An 18,509-nucleotide genomic window follows, 5' to 3' on the forward strand; every position below is an offset into this window, starting at 1 on the left:
ATTGAACCTCACTCTGCTATTTATCTTCATTTAGGTGCTGGACATCCTATGAAACCACATCGCCTGTCTCTCACACACAGTTTGGTTCTGCATTATGGACTGTACAAGAAAATGATGGTATGTGTAGTGGTTTCATACAATTATATCAAATCTCCAACTTATGAATAGGCCATTCAGCTCAGCGAGTCTATATTTGTGGTTTATATTCCCCACTAGCCTCTCTCATGTGCTCCTCAATACTCGGGCTCGGGCAGTACTTCCCAAACTATGGTCACAAGTTCCTCTTGGGGCTGCAGAAACAACGGGTGGGGTCACAAGCTCCCTCTCTCCCCTCCTCCAAGACTGCCCCCCCCCCCACTGGCACCTTGGCACAGGCAGCATCTAGCCCTGCCCTTGACATGCCTATCCCTCAGTCTCTAATTTCTGGACCCCCCCTCCAAACCTGCGTGAAACTACCTCTTTGATAAAGCGTTAGCACAGTGGTTAGCACTGTTGCTTCACAGCGCCGGTGTCGGGGTTCAGTTCCCGACTTGGGCCACTGTCTGTGCGGAATCTGCACGTTCTCCCCGTGTCTGCGTGGGATTCCTCCGGGTGTTCCGGTTTCCTCCCACAAGTTCCCAAAAGACATGCTTGTTCGGTGAATTGGACATTTTAAATTCTCCCTCAGTGTACTCAAACAGGCGTCCGAATGTGGCGACTAGGGATTTTCACAGTAACTCCATAGCAGTGTTAATGTAAGCCTACTTGTGACACTAATAAAGATTATTATAATACATCCATCTCAGACGTGGTGTCAAATTGTGTCTGATTTTCACTCTTGTGAAATGTTTGGACAATTTACTATGTTAAAGGTGTCGTACATAAATACAAGTTGTTATAACTGGTTGATTATATTGGACTGATGAGTACTATTACTCCATTTGACCGTCTCTCCCCTCATGGGGACTAGTGACAACAAAGCTGAGTGTGAAATCTTGGGTTGTTTTGTTTCCAATAGGTATATTCAAACCATACCAGGCCTCTCAACACGACATGTGCCGGTTCCACTCTGAGGACTACATTGATTTTCTGCAGAGAGTGAGCCCGAACAACATGCAAGGTTTCACCAAGAGCCTGAATACCTTCAATGTGGAGATGATTGGTAAGAGAAAACCAATAAATATGGCAAATAGTGACTCTCTCAGGCTGCAGTCTTGTTGTTTGACTCAGGTTGTCTTGGTCTTTTTAATATTTAGTTTAGTTCCCACAGCTTGCACCGTCCCTGGTTGAATGTCCTTCAATCATTATTAAATGTTGAATTTTGCAAAAAATCTCAAACAGGGCAGCACGGTGTCACAGTGGTTAGCACTGCTGCCTCACAGCGCCAGGGACCTGAGTTTGATTCTGGCCTTGAGACTGTCTGTGTGGAGTTTGCACATTCTCCCCGTGTCTGCGTGGGTTTCCTCCAGGTGCTCTGGTTTCCTCCACAGTCGAGGTGCAGGTTAGGTGAGGTTGCGGGATAGGACTGGAGAGTGGACATAGGGTGCTCTTTCAGAGGTTCGGTGCAGATTCAATATGCCGAATAGCCTCTGTGTGCACCGTAGGGATTCTATGATAGGATATGTGCAAGTCGTTGGGAAGGCAAATGGGATGGTGGCCTTTACTGCAAACAGGATGGAGTATAAAAGTCTTGATATAACTGCACAGGGAAGTGGTGAAACCATACCTTAAGTATGGTGGACAGTTCTGACTTCCTCATTGAAGGTGATATTGAATGGTGGAAACAGTTCAGGCAAGGTTCACTGAGATGATTCCTGCCTTTGAGGAAAGGCAGCACAGGTTGTGCCTATACTTATTGGAGTTTCGAAGAATGAGAGGTGATCTTATTGAAACTTTAAAGATTCTGAGGGGGCTCGATAGAGGAGATGCTGAGAGGATATTTCATGGGGGGGTCCAGAACTGCGGGGCATAGTTTCAAAATAAGGGCTCTCCCATTTAAGACCGAGATGCAGGGAAATTTCTTCTCTTGGTGGGTCTTTGGTCTGGCACTAAATGCTGGCCCAGCCAGTGATACACATGTCAGCATAAGTGAAAGAAAAATCTATTGAGTGGAGTTACTGGCACAGGGTGGTGAGGAATCACCAGCTTTAACTTCCACTGTCTGGAAGCTGCAATTCACACAGGCAGCTCAGCGTCCCGATGATAATATCACAATTGTTATCAGTGCTCAGGAGTCACAAACTTTCAGTAAAATACAAATTAGTTGCTCGAATCTGAATGAAAATCGTTTATGTTTACAGTCCTGTGTTTCCGGGATTGTTTGAGTTCTGCTCACGATACACAGGAGCCTCTCTGCAAGGAGCAACACAACTAAACAACAAGGTTGGTCCACTACCTCAGTCTGGGCACTGCAGTCACCTGTCTTTGCTTTGGTTACATAATCCTACTGATTTTGGATTTGCTCACCATCACTCTCCTGCCCATCTCGTTGTCTCCCTGTGTCTCTTCCTCCCTCTGTCTTACCCTTCTCTCTTGTTGTCTTTCCTGAACCCGCCTCTTCCGTCTCCCTCTCTCTCTCTCCTGCCAGACTTTGTCTCTGTCTGTCTCTCCCTCTCTCTCACTCTCTCACTCCCCCCCCCTCTCACTCCCCCCCCCTCTCACACCCCCCCTCACCCCCCCCTCACTCCCCCCCTCACTCCCCCCTCACTCCCCCCCTCACTCCCCCCCTCACTCCCCCCCCTCACTCCCCCCTCACTCCCCCCCCCCCTCACTCCCCCCCCCCCTCACTTCCCCCCCCCTCACTCCCCCCCCCCTCACTCCCCCCCCCTCACTCCCCCCCCCTCACTCCCCCCCTCACTCCCCCCCTCACTCCCCCCCTCACTCCCCCCTCACTCCCCCCCTCACTCCCCCCCCTCACTCCCCCCCTCACTCCCCCCCCCCCTCACTCCCCCCCTCACTCCCCCCCTCACTCTCCCCCTCACTCCCCCCCCTCACTCCCCCCCTCCACTCCCCCCCCTCACTCCCCCCTCACTCCCCCTCACTCCCCCCTCACTCCCCCCCCCTCACTCCCCCCCCTCACTCCCCCCCTCTCACTCCCCCCTCTCACTCCTCCCCCCCCCCTCTCACCTCCCCCCCCCTCTCACTCCCCCCCTCTCACTCCCCCCCTCTCACTCCCCCCCTCTCACTCCCCCCTCTCACTCCCCCCTCTCACTCACCCCCTCTCACTCCCCCCTCTCACTCCCCCCCCTCTCACTCCCCCCCCCCTCACTCCCCCCCCCCCTCATCACCCCCCCCCTCTCGCCCCCCCCCTCTCGCCCCCCCCCCCTCTCGCCCCCCCCCTCTCGCCCCCCCCCCTCCGCCCCCCCCCCTCGCCCCCCCCCTCTCGCCCCCCCCCTCTCGCCCCCCCCCCCTCTCGCCCCCCCCCCTCTCGCCCCCCCCCCTCTCGCCCCCCCCCTCTCGCTCCCCCCCTCTCGCTCCCCCCTCTCGCTCCCCCCCTCTCGCTCCCCCCCTCTCGCTCCCCCCCTCTCGCTCCCCCCCTCTCGCGCCCCTCCGTCCCCCTCTCGCTCCCCCCCTCTCGCTCCCCCCCTCTCGCTCCCCCCCTCTCGCTCCCCCCCTCTCGCTCCCCCCCTCTCGCTCCCCCCCTCTCGCTCCCTCCCCCTCTCGCTCCCCCCCTCTCGCTCCCCCCCTCTCGCTCCCCCCCTCTCGCTCCCCCCTCTCGCTCCCCCCCTCTCGCTCCCCCCTCTCGCTCCCCCCTCTCGCTCCCCCCCTCTCGCTCCCCCCCTCTCGCTCCCTCCCCCTCTCGCTCCCCCCTCTCGCTCCCCCCCTCTCGCTCCCCTCCCCCCTCGCTCCCCCCTCTCACTCCCCCCCCTCACTCCCCCCCTCCCTCTCACTCCCCCCTCTCACTCCCCCCCCCTCTCACTCCCCCCCCCCTCTCCCCCCCCTCTCCCCCCCCTCTCCCCCCCCTCTCCCCCCCCCTCTCCCCCCCTCTCCCCCCTCTCCCCCCCTCTCCCCCCCTCTCCCCCCCCTCTCCCCCCCTCTCCCCCCCTCTCCCCCCCTCTCCCCCCCTCTCCCCCCCTCTCCCCCCCTCTCCCCCCCCTCCCTGTCCCCCCCTCACTCCCCCCCTCACTCCCCCCTCACTCCCCCCCTCACTCCCCCTCACTCCCCCCTCACTCCCCCCCTCACTCCCCCCCCTCACTCCCCCCCCTCACTCCCCCCTCACTCCCCCCCTCACTCCCCCCCCTCACTCCCCCCTCACTCCCCCCCTCACTCCCCCCCTCACCTCCCCCCCTCACTCCCCCCCCTCACTCCCCCCCCTCACTTCCCCCCCTCACTCCCCCCCTCACTCCCCCCCCTCACTCCCCCCCTCACTCCCCCCCTCACTCCCCCTCTCTCTCCCCCTCTCTCTCCCCCTCTCTCTCCTCTCTCTCCCCCTCTCTCTCCCTCTCTCCTGCCTGACTTTCTCTCTCTCTCCCTCTCCCACTCTCTCCCTCTCTCCTGCCTGACTTTCTCTCTCTCTCTCTCTCTCTCTCTCCCACTCCCTCTCTCTCCCCCTCTCCCTCCCCCTCTCTCCCTCTCCCTCTCTCCTGCCTGACTTTCTCTCTCTCTCTCTCTCCCTCTCCCACTCCTTGTCTCTCTCTCACCCTCTCTCCTGTCTGACTTTCTCTCTCTCCCTCTCCCACTCGCTCTCTCCCACTCGCTCTCTCCCACTCGCTCTCTCCCACTCGCTCTCTCCCACTCGCTCTCTCCCACTCGCTCTCTCCCACTCGCTCTCTCCCACTCGCTCTCTCCCACTCGCTCTCTCCCACTCGCTCTCTCCCACTCGCTCTCTCCCACTCGCTCTCTCCCACTCGCTCTCTCCCACTCGCTCTCTCCCACTCGCTCTCTCCCACTCGCTCTCTCCCACTCGCTCTCTCCCACTCGCTCTCTCCCACTCGCTCTCTCCCACTCGCTCTCTCCCACTCGCTCTCTCCCACTCGCTCTCTCCCACTCGCTCTCTCCCACTCGCTCTCTCCCACTCGCTCTCTCTCCCACTCGCTCTCTCCCACTCGCTCTCTCCCACTCGCTCTCTCCACTCGCTCTCTCCCACTCGCTCTCTCCCACTCGCTCTCTCCCACTCGCTCTCTCCCCTCCCACTCGCTCTCTCCCACTCGCTCTCTCCCACTCGCTCTCTCCCACTCGCTCTCTCCCACTCGCTCTCTCCCACTCGCTCTCTCCCACTCGCTCTCTCCCACTCGCTCTCTCCCACTCGCTCTCTCCCACTCGCTCTCTCCCACTCGCTCTCTCCCACTCGCTCTCTCCCACTCGCTCTCTCCCACTCGCTCTCTCCCACTCGCTCTCTCCCACTCGCTCTCTCCCACTCGCTCTCTCCCACTCGCTCTCTCCCACTCGCTCTCTCCCACTCGCTCTCTCCCACTCGCTCTCTCCCACTCGCTCTCTCCCACTCGCTCTCTCCCACTCGCTCTCTCCCACTCGCTCTCTCCCACTCGCTCTCTCCCACTCGCTCTCTCCCACTCGCTCTCTCCCACTCGCTCTCTCCACTCGCTCTCTCCCACTCGCTCTCTCCCACTCGCTCTCTCCCACTCGCTCTCTCCCACTCGCTCTCTCCCACTCGCTCTCTCCCACTCGCTCTCTCCCACTCGCTCTCTCCCACTCGCTCTCTCTCTCCCTCTCTCTCTCTCCCTCTCTCTCTCTCCCTCTCTCTCTCTCCCTCTCTCTCTCTCCCTCCCACTCCCCCTCGCTCTCTCCCTCTCTCTCTCCCTCTCTCTCTCCCTCTCTCTCTCCCTCTCTCTCTCCCTCTCTCTCTCCCTCTCTCTCTCCCTCTCTCTCTCCCTCTCTCTCTCCCTCTCTCTCTCTCTCCCTCCCACTCCCCCTCGCTCTTCCACTCCCCCCTCTCTCTCTCCCTCTCTCTCTCTCTCCCACTCTCTCCCACTCTCTCCCTCTCTCCCCCACTCCCTCTCCCACTCCCTCTCTCTCTCCCACTCCCCCTCTCTCTCCCTTCCTCTCTCTCTCTCCCTCTCTCTCTCTCTCCCACTCTCTCTCCCTCTCTCTCTCCCACTCTCTCCCTCTCTCTCTCTCTCTCTCTCCCCCCCTCTCTCTCCCACTCTCTCCCTGTCTCTCTCCCACTCCCTCTCTCTCTCCCACTCTCTCCCTCTCTCTCTCCCACTCTCTCCCTCTCTCTCTCTCCCACTCTCTTTCTCTCTCCCACTTTCTCCTGCCTGACTGCTCTTTTTGTTATTGTTAAAGTAGTGTTGAGTACAGCCTGTTGACAAATTACACTCTGTTTTAAGGTTTGTGATATCGCCATTAATTGGGCCGGAGGACTTCATCACGCCAAGAAATTTGAGGTATAACATTATATAATAAAACATGTGGTCAAGTCCAGCACTCCTGAACGCAATCTAAAATCTTCCCTCTTCACCATTTTTCTTCCTGCAGGCTTCGGGATTCTGTTATGTGAATGATATTGTCATTGGAATCCTGGAACTTCTGAAGTAAGACATTTACACAATTATATTTCAGACAAAGCAGGGGGTAGAATGTCACAATTTCTCCCCCTCTTTGGAGTTTTGCTAGTAGAGAACAATCCTGAATATTAGTGGTCTGATTTTCTGCATTTCCTACGTTGCACCAGTGACTGCACTCACTTTGGTGAAGTGCTTTGGGACATTCTGAGAGAATGAACTGAACTGTACACATGCAAGGTTTTCTGGATATCTTCTGTATGAGTGCAGAGTGTGGGAGAACCTGTGCAAATCGGGGCAACCTATACTTGTTATATTTTATACTTCACTTGCCTCCATTCCGTACCGGTTGGGTAGCCTGGTGCAGTTGTTGCCAGACTGAGTGAGCAAAGACCTTTTCGGTGTCAGTGGCAGAGGGCAGGCCCAAGGGGTGGGCAACATGGGTGACCATCCAGGGTACTGTGGTCAGCAGTAAGCAAGTGAGGGGCAGCTGGAAGCATGACCTTCTCCCCCTGGGCTCTTACTCTCCCCAAGGGTAGGCTGTTTAGGGGTGATGTCAGACAGCATTTCTTCGCACAGAGGGTCGTGGCAATCTGGATCGATCTCCCCCTCCCAAAGAGCTATTGAGGTTCAGGAGAACACATCAAAGAGTTTGGTTCATTGTGCCTAAGCCGGCCATCAAGTGCTTATCTCTTCCAGTACAAATATTTGTAGGTTAGTGTGTGTTGGCCATGCAAATATTGCCCAAAGGTTAGGTGGGGTAATGGGGATGGGGTGCGGGATTGGGCTGAGGTAGGGTTCTTGGTGCAGGGGCTGGTGCAGACTCGATGGGCTAAAGGCCGCCTTCTGAATTATAGGGATTTTATGATTTATTCTAATCCCATTTGTAGCACTTGGCCCGTAGCCTTGTACGCTATGGCACTAAGTACTCATCTAAATGCTTCTTAAATGCTTTGAGGGTTTCCCCACCGCCACCCTTTCAGGCAGTGAGTCCCTAATTCTCATCACCTTCTGCATGAAAATGTTTTTCATCGAATCCCCTCTAATCTCCTGCCCCTTACCTTAAATCTATGCCCCCCTGGTCATTGATCCCGCAACTTAGGTGGAAAGTTTCTACCTATCTACCTTATCTATGTCCTTCATAATTTTGTACACCTCGATGAGGTGCCTCCTCAACCTTCTCTGTTCTAAAACAACCCGAGCCTATCCAGCCTCTCTTCATAGCTGAAATGCTCCATCCCTGGAAACATCCTGGTGAATCTTTCTGCCTCCTTTCAAGTGCAATCACATCCTTCCTATAGTGTAGCGACCAGAACTGCTCACAGTACTTTAACTGTGGCCTAACGAGTGTTTTATATAGCTCCATCATAACCCCTGGCTCTTATATTCTGTGCCATATGCCTTTTTAACCACCTTATCTGCCTGCTGTGCTGCCTTCAGGGACCTACGGACGTGCACACCAAAGTCCCTCTGGTCCTCTGTACCTCCTACCGTTTATTGCGTATTCCCTTGCCTTGTTAGTCCTCCCGGGAGGGCCGGTTTAGCTCACAGCTGGACAGCTGGCTCGTGATGGAGAGCAAGGCCAGCATCACGGGTTCAATTCCCGTAAAGGCTGAGGTTATTCATGAAGGCCCACCTTCTCAACCTTGCCCCTCGCCTGAGGTGTGGTGATCCTCCGGTTAAACCACCACCAGTCAGTTCTCCCCCTCAAAGGTAAGTCTCTCGCCAGCTACTTTGAAGGATTATTTTAGTGACTGGAAATCTGTCAAATCCCTGTGTCGGGTGTGTTTTTTGGACAAGAAGCGATTCCTTAACTCTATTAACCATTTATTCCCTGCAGATACCATCCGCGTGTCCTGTACATTGACATTGATATTCATCATGGTGATGGGGTGCAGGAAGCGTTTTACCTCACTGACCGAGTAATGACAGTGTCCTTCCATAAATATGGGAATTACTTTTTCCCAGGAACAGGTGAGATTTTGGAGCCAGTGATCAGGACATGGATCAAAAACCGAATTCAGTAAAACTTCTTTTCCACAAAAGCCCAAGTTCTTCATAGTAGCAATTTCCTCAGGAAAATAGACTGAAGCCATCCATAGAAACCAGTGGTCGGTGCAGAACCTGAATGTAAATGGACAGGAAAACATCACTATGTTCAAATTCATTAAATCTCTGGTGAATTGTGCAGTTGCACTGTTGGCAGCTTGATTCAGTAGAACACACCCCTCCAAACTCAGAGTGGGTCCATGTCCTGATCAAGGATGTGAGTGCACAGACTGACCCTCCCAGTGCTGCGCTGTCAGAGTGCTGCACTTTCTCAGTACTACCACTCCGACAGTGCAGCACATCCTCAGTACTATACTCCGACAGTGCAGCACATCAGTACTGTCCCTCTAACAACGCAGCATTCCCTCAACACTGCCGCTCCGACAGTGCAGCACTCCCGCTCCGACAGTGCAGCACTCCCTCAGTACTACCACTCCGACAGCGCAGTACTCCCTCATCACTACCCCTCCAACAGCGCAGCACTCCCTCAGTATTACCACTCTGACAGCACAGCATTCCCTCGGTACCACCACTCTTGACAGCACAGCACTCCCTCAGTACTACTGCTATGACAGCGCAGCATTCCCTCAACACTGCCGCTCCGACGGTGCAGCACTCCCTCAGTGCTGCCACTATCGGCAGAGTAGTGCTGAGGGAGCACTGCACTGTCTGGGGCATTGCTGAAGGAGTGCTGCAGTGTTGGAATGCAGTCCTCTGTAAGGGATGTTCCAAGATCCCATTAGCCTGTCCTGGTGGCTGTTAGACAGTGCATTCTAGTTGCTCAAGAGAAGTGCAGGCATCTCTCCTGGTGTCCAGGCCAACATTTCTCACTTGCCCAACCATCACTCACCTCATTTCTAGAAACTTTGTGTAAAAATGCAGATCATTCAGTCTTTATGGAGAGAGAGAGAGAGACTGGTTAAGGCATTTCTTATGAAGATGATCTGTATTTCCTGGAGTTGTAGACTGGGATGTGATCTCATCGAGGTGATAGAAATGATTAAAGGAGTTGATGAGGTCAGTGGAGGGGATCCTCTGATGGAGAGATATCAGAACAAGCTCCAGAGGCTGACTAGCCACCTCCTGGTCCAATGCTTCGCTACTTCTGAAGTTAATTTCTTTTCAGATGATTATTGTTTTAAAATATTGCAATTACTTTTCATTAAAGAAAGGGTGTTCTTTGTATTTTTGGTGTAGATTGTGAAGAGTGAGGTGTTTCAAATTCATTTTGTAGGTGACATGTATGAAGTTGGTGCCGAAAGCGGACGGTACTATTGCCTGAATGTTCCACTCCGGGATGGAATCGATGACCAAAGTAAGGGAAGAGCTTTCAATCCCTTTAACTTGTTCCCGCAATTATCTGTCTAACCTTTCCATTATGCGTCACCCTGAGCTTGTCTATCCGATACAGTTTCTCAGGATGTGGGCATTGCTAGCCAGCATTTATCGCCCATTCCTATTCTTCCTGAGACGGTGGCAGAGGGCCCTCCTGCAACCACTGGCACAATAGAGGGGGTTTCTAAACTACTTTGGAGGCAATTAGGAGTCCAAGACTTCACTGTGGCACTTATGGGCCCACACACAGTGGAAGGACATTGGGGCATTTTTCTGACCATCTGACAGGTTCACGGTCACTTACCGTGACCAGCCCTTTTATTCGCAGATCTTTTTTCAAGCTGAATTCACATTCTCAAATGGCCGCAGTGAAGATTTGAACTAGTGCTGTCTGGATTATTAACTCCAGTCTCAGGATCATAGTCCCAGTATAATATCCACTGCACTGCCTTTATCGGGTCAGTTGTACTGTGAAGGTGGGCTAAACAGCTGGCTTGTAATGCAGAACAAGACCAGCAGCGCGGGTTCAATTCCCGTACCAGCCTCCCCGAACAGGCGCCGGAATGTGGCGACTAGGGGCTTTTCACAGTAACTTCATTAAAGCCTACTTGTGACAATAAGCTATTCTTATTATTCATAAGATGCCGACAATAAAACTTGTGTAGTTGACACGAGGTATGGGTGTGCAGTCTCTTGTGGTCGGTCCAGGCAGTGGTTTAAATTTTTGACTCAATAAAGAGGGAAGGTGAAGCTGGACAATACTTTCAGATAGAACCGGGCCACAGAACAGGAGGACACAGATTCAAGGATGTGAGGGGCAAATCGGGAGCCCGCTTTGAAAAATATGAGACATGTTGACAGGGTATGGGACTCATTTTAAAATAGGGGACAACAGACGGCGATTTAGGATAAAAATAGAAAATGGTGGAAACAGTCACCAAGTCCGAACAGACCAGAAAATGTCCTAATGAAAGGTCATCGATCTGAAGCGTTAACTCTTTTTCTTTATACAGATGCTGCCTAAGCTGCCCCGTATCTTCCAGCATTTTCGGTTTCCATTTCACATTCCCAGTATCTGCAGTATTTTTGCTTTTGCACAGATTTAAAATAATTAGCAAAGAAACCAGAGGGATGGTGATAATCTTTTTAGTGGCAGCGATGTGTTGTGCAGCCTGAAAGGGTGGTGGAAGCAGATTCAGCAGCTCCTTTCAAAAGGAACTGGGTGAATACTCAAAAGGAAAATTTGGAGGGCTGTGGAGAAAGAGCACAGTAGCGGGACTAATAGAATAATTATTTCAGAGAGTGGGCACATGCTTGATGGGCTAAATGTTCTGTATCATTATAGTAAAGTCAACATAGTCCAAGATGACCATAGGCTGCTTTTCCCTTTGAGGGGGGAGCGCTGACTATTGGTGATTTAACCTTGGGTCACCTCAGGCGAGGGGCAAGGTTGAGAAGACGGAGTCTTCGTGAATAACCTCAGCCGGTACGGGAATTGAACCTGTGCTGTTGGCCTTGCTCGGCATCACAAATCAGCTGTCCAGCCTACTGAGCTAAACTGGCCCCCTGTATCATTATAGTTGGATATTATAATGAGTAGATGCTGGGTTTGGTGTCCCAGAGGAATGAGATCAAATAGAACGAAAGGCAGCTTTCGTCCCACTCAATCTCTCAGGGAGTACTCTGAAAGGCTAGCCTGCACTACAAGATAGTCAGTTGGAATTTGATAACTTCTGGGTTCGTATGTGTGCGTGTACATACAAGTTTTCTTTCCATTCCCCAACTTTGTGATCCTATCAATAGTTTGTTATTATTAAGGGGTATATGGTGGGATAGTGGTCATGTCACTGGGCTGATAAGGTACAGATCGCATTCTCTGGGGACACGGGCTCGAATCCCACAGCTGGCAGCTGCTGGAATTGAAATTCCGTAAATCTGCAAGTTAAAAAGCTGGGATGGGATTCTCCGACCTCCCCGCCTGGTCGGAGAATTGCCGGGGGTCAGCGTGAATCCCACCCCCACCGTCCTCCTAATTCTCCTGCCTCCAAAAATCGGCACTGTGTGAGTCGTGCCGTCTGCCTCGGAGAATGGCGGGGTCCGGCGTGACACAATGGGCGCCGGGGCTGCCCGAATTCTCCAGGCCGTGATGGGCCGAAGTCCCGCCCACCTTTTGCCATTCCTGCCGGCGTAAATTGGAGTAGGTCCCTTGCCGGCGGGACCTGGTGGCGCCGGCGGGCTCCGGGGTTCTTGGGGAGGGGGGCGCGGGGGGATCTGGCCCCGGGAGGTACTCCCACGGTGGCCTGGCCCGCGATTGGGGCCCACCGATCCCCGGCAGACCTGTGCCGTGGGGGCACTCTATTCATCCGCACCGGAGGCTGTAGCGGTCCGCCATTCCCGGTGCGGAAACGGAGCCCACTGCGCATGCGCGGGGATGACGCCAGCACATGCTGGCGCTCCCGTGCTTGCACCAACTTGCGCCAGCTGCCGGAGGCCCTTCGGTGCCGGCTGGCGTGGCGCCAAGCCCCTTTCCTGCCAGCCGGCGGGGCGCAAACCACTCCAGGGCAGGCCCAGCCCCTGAAGGTGCGGAGGATTCCGCACCTTTGGGGTGGCTCGACGCCGGAGTGGTTCACGCCACTCCGTCCCGCCGGGACCCCCCACCCCGCCGGGTAGGGGAGAATCCCGCCCCTGGTCTCTGTAATGGTGACCTTGAAACTATCATCAATTGTTGTTAAAAACCCAGCTGGTTCACTGATTTACCCGGTCTGTCTTACATGTGACTCCAGACCCACAGCAAAATGGATGACTTCTCAAATGGCCCATAAAGTGACTCCATTTCAAGGGCAATTAAGGATGGACAACAAATGCTGGCCGATTCAACAATATTCACAACCTGTGAACGGATAAAGAAAAAAGTGAAACTTCTAACTAGTCTTCACCAAGCTTGTAAATGTAGATTATTCCCATCTGCAGAATTTATCAACCGATTAAAGGTGCCTCCTCAGTATGTGCATCAGTTACATACTGGGATATATTTTAATTAGGTATCAAATTTACCATTCGTTCAGTGGCCACTGCATAACCTCAGATTTAGGAAAGGTAGGCAGTCGACCAGGACCTCCTTTGGAATAGTCACGTCCAGAGGTTACAGCAGTGGTCATTGCATCTAAATTGGCTCAGTTCCTCACCCTACAGGCAAAGGCTCGAGGTTATGCTCGCTGCAGCGGGACAAACAAAATCCATGCTGGTCTCACATGAGCAGACTTCAGGAAGCTCTGATGAACCCTTTCCGTACAGCATCTGTTTGAATGTGCCTGTTTCAGTCGCAGGGCAATGGGGACGATCTAGTTTTTGGACTTTGCCAATGCCTTCCTTCTTTTGGGTTTCAGGTTACAGACTCCTATTCCAGCCGGTTATCAAACAGGTGGTGGATTTCTACCAGCCCACGTGTCTCGTGCTGCAGGTAAGTTTGCTTTTTAATTCTTACCGTTTGCTGCTTCACCATCTTCTCCGACCAGCTTGCTCGGAGGCGGGAAACGATAGGGCTAGCCTCGCGGCGTTGGTAGCTGAGCTGCTCTATTCACCCTTCTGTGATCACTCGTTCACAGGTTGAACGCTGTATGTAGTCAGCTGTGCAGTGCCGTTGCGTGACGGTGGTGGAGAGACACGGTTAAGATTGTAAAATTAATACAGGAACAGAGAGACCTCGATTGACAAATCCTTGACGGTGGAAGGACAAATTGAGATGGCTGTTTCCTTTAAAAAAAAGCAATCCATAACCTGGGCTTTATTAAATAGAGGCGGAGTGTACAAAAACAAGAAAGTTATTCTGAATCTTTTATGAAGCACTAGCCAGGCATCAGGCTGGAGTATTGTGTCCAATGTTCCTATTGTATAAAGCACTCTGCAGCAGAATGTTGAGGTCTTCGGGAGGTTGTAGAGGGGATTTGCTGCAGACAGTACCAGTGATGAGTGACTTTGATTATGTGGAGAGGCTGGAGAAGCCGGGGCTGTTCTTGAAACATGGAAGTTTAAAGTGCGAGGGTTTTGATGGAGTACTTGAGAAAATGTTTCATTTGTCAGAAAGGCCAGTAAGCGGTGAATACAGATTTAAGGTTCTTGTGTTCCGTGGATTCACGTGCATAGTTCAGGCTAGGTGTTGCCTTTGGCCAATTAGTTGAGGACTCCAGCAATTTTGAATTGCTGATTGTGAAAACGGCCTATTTCGTGCAACCTTGCTCCTGACTCGGCTTGTGTGCTGTTGAAATCCCAATCCCACACTTCTGTAACCTCTGGACGTGACTATTTCAAAGGAGGTCCAGGTCCACTATCATCCTAAATCTGAGGTTATCCAAAACACACTTTTACATTCCCTAACTCATACCAAGTTCCATTTACCCATCACCCTGTACTTTCTGACCCACTCTGGCTCCTGAATAAGCAACTCCTCAATATTAGAATTCTTGCCCCTGTTTGCAAATCCTTCCCTGTCTTGGTCATCTCCTTCACCTCTCAGAGCTATCTATCCTGCTCCAATTCTGGCCTCTTGAGCATCCCCGATTTTAATCATTCTACTATTGGTGTCCATGCATTCAGCTACTTGGGTCCGGAGTTCTGGAATTCCTTCCCTCAACTTCACTGCTTTTTCCTCCTTTAAATAGTTCCTTTGAACTTTTCTGATTTGCCCTAATTTCTCCTTTAATGAGACTCGGTGTCATAATTTGTTTGATAACGCCTCTGTGAAGTTCCCACTGTTTACTGCGATAAGTAAAGGTAAAGTCAATCACTGATGATCACAGGCTGCTTTCCCCTTTGAGGGGAGAGCTAACTGGTGGTGATTTTTTTCAATTTTTAAAAAAGATTTTCTAATTAAGGGGCAATATTTTCTGGGTAGCATGGTAGCATAGTGGTTAGCACAGTGGCTTCACAGCGCCAGGGTCCCAGGTTTAATTCCCGGCTTGGGTCACTTGTCTGTGCGGAGTCTGCACGTTCTCCCCTTGTCTGTGTGGGTTTCCTCAGGGTGCTCTGGCTTCCTCCCACAAGTCCTGACAGTCGTGCTGTTAGGTGAATTGGACATTCTGAATTCTCCCTCCGTGTACCCGAACAGGCGCCGGAATGTGGCGACTAGGGAATTTTCACAGTAACGTCATTGCAATGTTAATGTGCTGGGAGAGGTGAGTGCACAAAAGGTGTGGCAGGAGTGCCTTTAGTCACGGAGTGCTGATTGGAACAGAGTGCATCTGAGTTTAGGTGAGTGACTGAGTGCTGATTGGAACAGAGTGCATCTGAGTTTAGGTGAGTGGCCAGAGAGGGCTGTGTTTTTGTTGGTGTTCGGGTTTATCCTTGAGGTTATATAAGAATTTTTTTTTAAAATATTTAAATTAATTAACTAGTTGAATATGGCTGGACAGGTGATGTGCTGTTGCTGTATGATGATGGAACAGGTGGATCCCATTGAGACCGTCAGTGACCACATCTGCAGCAAGTGTTGGCTGCTCGAGGAACTTCGGCTCAGAATTGATGGGCTGGAGACCGAGCTGCACACACTGCGGCACATCAGGGAGGGGGAACATTACCTGGACGCTTTGTTTCAGGAGGCAGTCACACCCGGTAGAATAAGTACTGTTAATTCGGACAGTGGTCAGGGACAGAGTGGTGTGACTGCAAGGGAGGCAGGTAGGGGGATCCTGAGTTTAGGAGTTGAGGAGCCTCAGCCCTTGACCTTGTCCAACAGGTATGAGGTACTTGCTCCCTGTGTGGATGAGGAAGAGGGCTGTAGGGAGGATGCATTGACTGACCACTGCGCCATGGTACAGGAAGCCATTCAAGAGGGGGGAAGCAAAAAGACAAGTGGTAGTTGTAGGGGATTCTATAATTAGGGGGATTGATGGCATCCTTTGTAAGCCAGATCGAGAGTCCCGCATGGTATGTTGCCTGCCCGGTGCCAGGGTGAGGGACATCTCTGATCGGCTTGAAAGGATTTTGGAGAGGGAGGGGGAGGATCCAGTTGTTGTGGTCCACGTTGGGACTAACAACATAGGTAAGACTAGGAAAGAGGACCTGTTTGGGATTATCAAACACTAGGGACTAAATTAAAGAACAGGTCCTCCAGGGTTATAATCTCTGGATTACTACCCGAGCCACGTGCCAATTGGCATAGGGTTGAGAAAATTAGGGAAGTTAACACGTGGCTAAAGGAGTGGTGCGGGAAAGAGGGATTCCATTTCATGGGGCATTGGCATCAGTACTGGGGCAGGAGGGACCTGTACCGTTGGGACGGTCTTCACCTGAACCATTCTGGGACCAGTGTTCTAGCGAATAGGATAAATAGGTTGGTCACAAGGACTTTAAACTAGCAAGTTGGGGGGAAGGGAAGTGTAAAGCTATGGACAGTATAATGGTTAATGGAGATCGAGGCAGCAGGTTACGTGACAGGTTATTATGTAGAGATATGGGTTTAAAGACCAGGAAAATTAGGAGAAAGGGTAAGAGGAAAAATAATTTGCGAAAAGTTACTGATCAAGGTGTTAGGATTCATAACAAAGACATAAAAAACATCATAAGTGTACTTTACCTGAATGCTCGTAGTACACGAAATAAGGTAAATGAGTTGATGGCGCAAATCATCGTGAATGACTATGATTTAGTGGCCATTACTGAAACATGGTTAAAAGATGGTCACGACTGGGAGTTAAATATCCAAGAGTATCAGACTATATGAAAGGATAGAATGGACGGTAAAGGCGGTGGTGTAGCTTTGTTGTTTAAGGGTGGCATCCGGGCAATAGTAAGGGATGATATTGGTGCTATGGAGGACAAGGTTGAATCAATTTGGGTGGAAATCTGGAATAGTATGGCGAAAAGGTCACTGATAGGAGTAGTCTATAGGCCACCAAATAGTAACAGGATGGTAGGGCAGGCAATAAGCAAAGAAATAACGGATGCATGTAGAAATGGTACAGCGGTTATCATGGGAGATTTTAATCTGCATATCGATTGGTTTAACCAGGTTGGTAAAGGCAGCCTTGAGGAGGAGTTTATAGAATGTGCCCGGGATAATTTCCTGGAACAGTATGTAATGGAACCTACAAGGGAACAAGCGGTCCTAGATCTGGCCCTGTGTAATGAGGCAGGATTGATTAATGATCGCATAGTTCGGGATCCTCTTGGAAGGAGCGACCACAATATGGTGGAATTTAAAATACAGTTGGAGGATGACAAGGTAAAATCAAACACTAGTGTTTTGTGCTTAAACAAAGGCGATTATAATGGGATGAGAGAAGAACTAGCTAAGGTAGACTGGGAGCAAAGACTTCATGGTGAAGCAGTTGAGGAACAGTGGAGAACCTTCCGAGCGATCCTTCACAGTGTTCAGAAAAGGTTCATACCGACAAAAAAGAAAGACGGTAGAAAGGGGAAAAATCGACCGTGGATATCTAAGGAGGTGAGGGAGAGTATCAAATTGAAGGAAAAAACATACAAAGTGGCAAAAATTAGTGGGAGACTAGAGGACTGGGAAGTCTTTAGGGGACAACAGAAAGCTACTAAAAAAGCTATAAAGAAGAGTAAGGTAGACTATGAAAGTAAACTGGCTCAGAACATAAAAGCAGATAGTAAAAGCTTCTACAAATATATAAGACAAAAAGAGTGGCTAAGGTAAATATTGGTCCTTTGGAAGATGAGAAGGGAGATTTAATAATAGGAGACGGGGAAATGGCTGAGGAGCTGAACAGGTTTTTTGGGTCAGTCTTCACAGTGGAGGACACAAATAACATGCCAGTGACTGATGGAGATAAAGATATGATAGGTGAGGACCTTGAGATGATTGTAATCACTAAGGAGGCAGTATTGGGCAAGCTAATGGGGCTAAAGGTAGACAAGTCTCCTGGCCCTGATGGGATGCATCCCAGAGTGTTAAAAGAGATGGCTAGGGAAATTGTAAACGCACTAGTGATAATTTATCAAAATTCACTAGACTCTGGGATGGTCCCAGAGGATTGGAAAGTAGCAAACGTGACACCACTGTTCAAAAAAGGAGGTTGGCAGAAAGCGGGTAATTATAGGCCGGTAAGCTTAACTTCGGTTGTAGGGAAAATGCTGGAATCTATCATTAAGGAGGAAATAGCAGGGCACCTGGAGGGAAATTGTCCCATTGGGCAGACGCAGCATGGGTTCACAAAGGGTAGGTCGTGTCTGACTAATTTGGTAGAATTTTTTGAGGACGTTACCAGTGCAGTAGATAACGGGGAGCCAATGGATGTGGCATATCTGGATTTCCAGAAAGCTTTTGACAAGGTGCCACACAAAAGGTTGCTGCATAAACTAAAGATGCATGGCATTGAGGGTAAAGTGGTAGCATGGGTAGAGGATTGGTTAACTAACAGAAAGCAGAGAGTGGGGATAAATGGGTGTTTCTCTGGTTGGCAACCTGTAACTAGTGGGGTCCCTCAAGGATCAGTGTTGGGCCCGCAGTTGTTCACAATTTACATAGACGATTTGGAGTTGGGGACCAAGTGCAATGTGTCAAAGTTTGCAGACGACACTAAGATGAGTGGTAAAGCAAAAAGTGCAGAGGATACCGGAAGTCTGCAGAAGGATTTGGATAGGCTAGGTGAATGGCAGATGGAATTCAATGTTGCCAAGTGTGAGGCTATCCATTTTGGGAGGAATAACAGCAGAATGGATTAT

General features: G+C 51.4%; 1 protein-coding gene across 1 annotated transcript in view; it reads left to right on the forward strand.

The window, feature by feature from the left end:
- The window catches only part of hdac3 (histone deacetylase 3), a 48,048-nt gene that overhangs the window by 14,719 nt on the left and 14,820 nt on the right, over positions 1-18,509 (forward strand). Inside the window, 9 exon segments of the mRNA XM_072512675.1 lie at positions 35-118; positions 1,001-1,126; positions 1,129-1,141; positions 2,280-2,361; positions 6,267-6,323; positions 6,415-6,470; positions 8,281-8,414; positions 9,724-9,804; positions 13,211-13,284. Coding sequence (XP_072368776.1) covers positions 35-118; positions 1,001-1,126; positions 1,129-1,141; positions 2,280-2,361; positions 6,267-6,323; positions 6,415-6,470; positions 8,281-8,414; positions 9,724-9,804; positions 13,211-13,284 — 707 coding nt within the window.

Source organism: Scyliorhinus torazame, chromosome 7 (genome assembly GCF_047496885.1).
Source record: "Scyliorhinus torazame isolate Kashiwa2021f chromosome 7, sScyTor2.1, whole genome shotgun sequence".
NCBI classification, from domain to species: domain Eukaryota; kingdom Metazoa; phylum Chordata; class Chondrichthyes; order Carcharhiniformes; family Scyliorhinidae; genus Scyliorhinus; species Scyliorhinus torazame.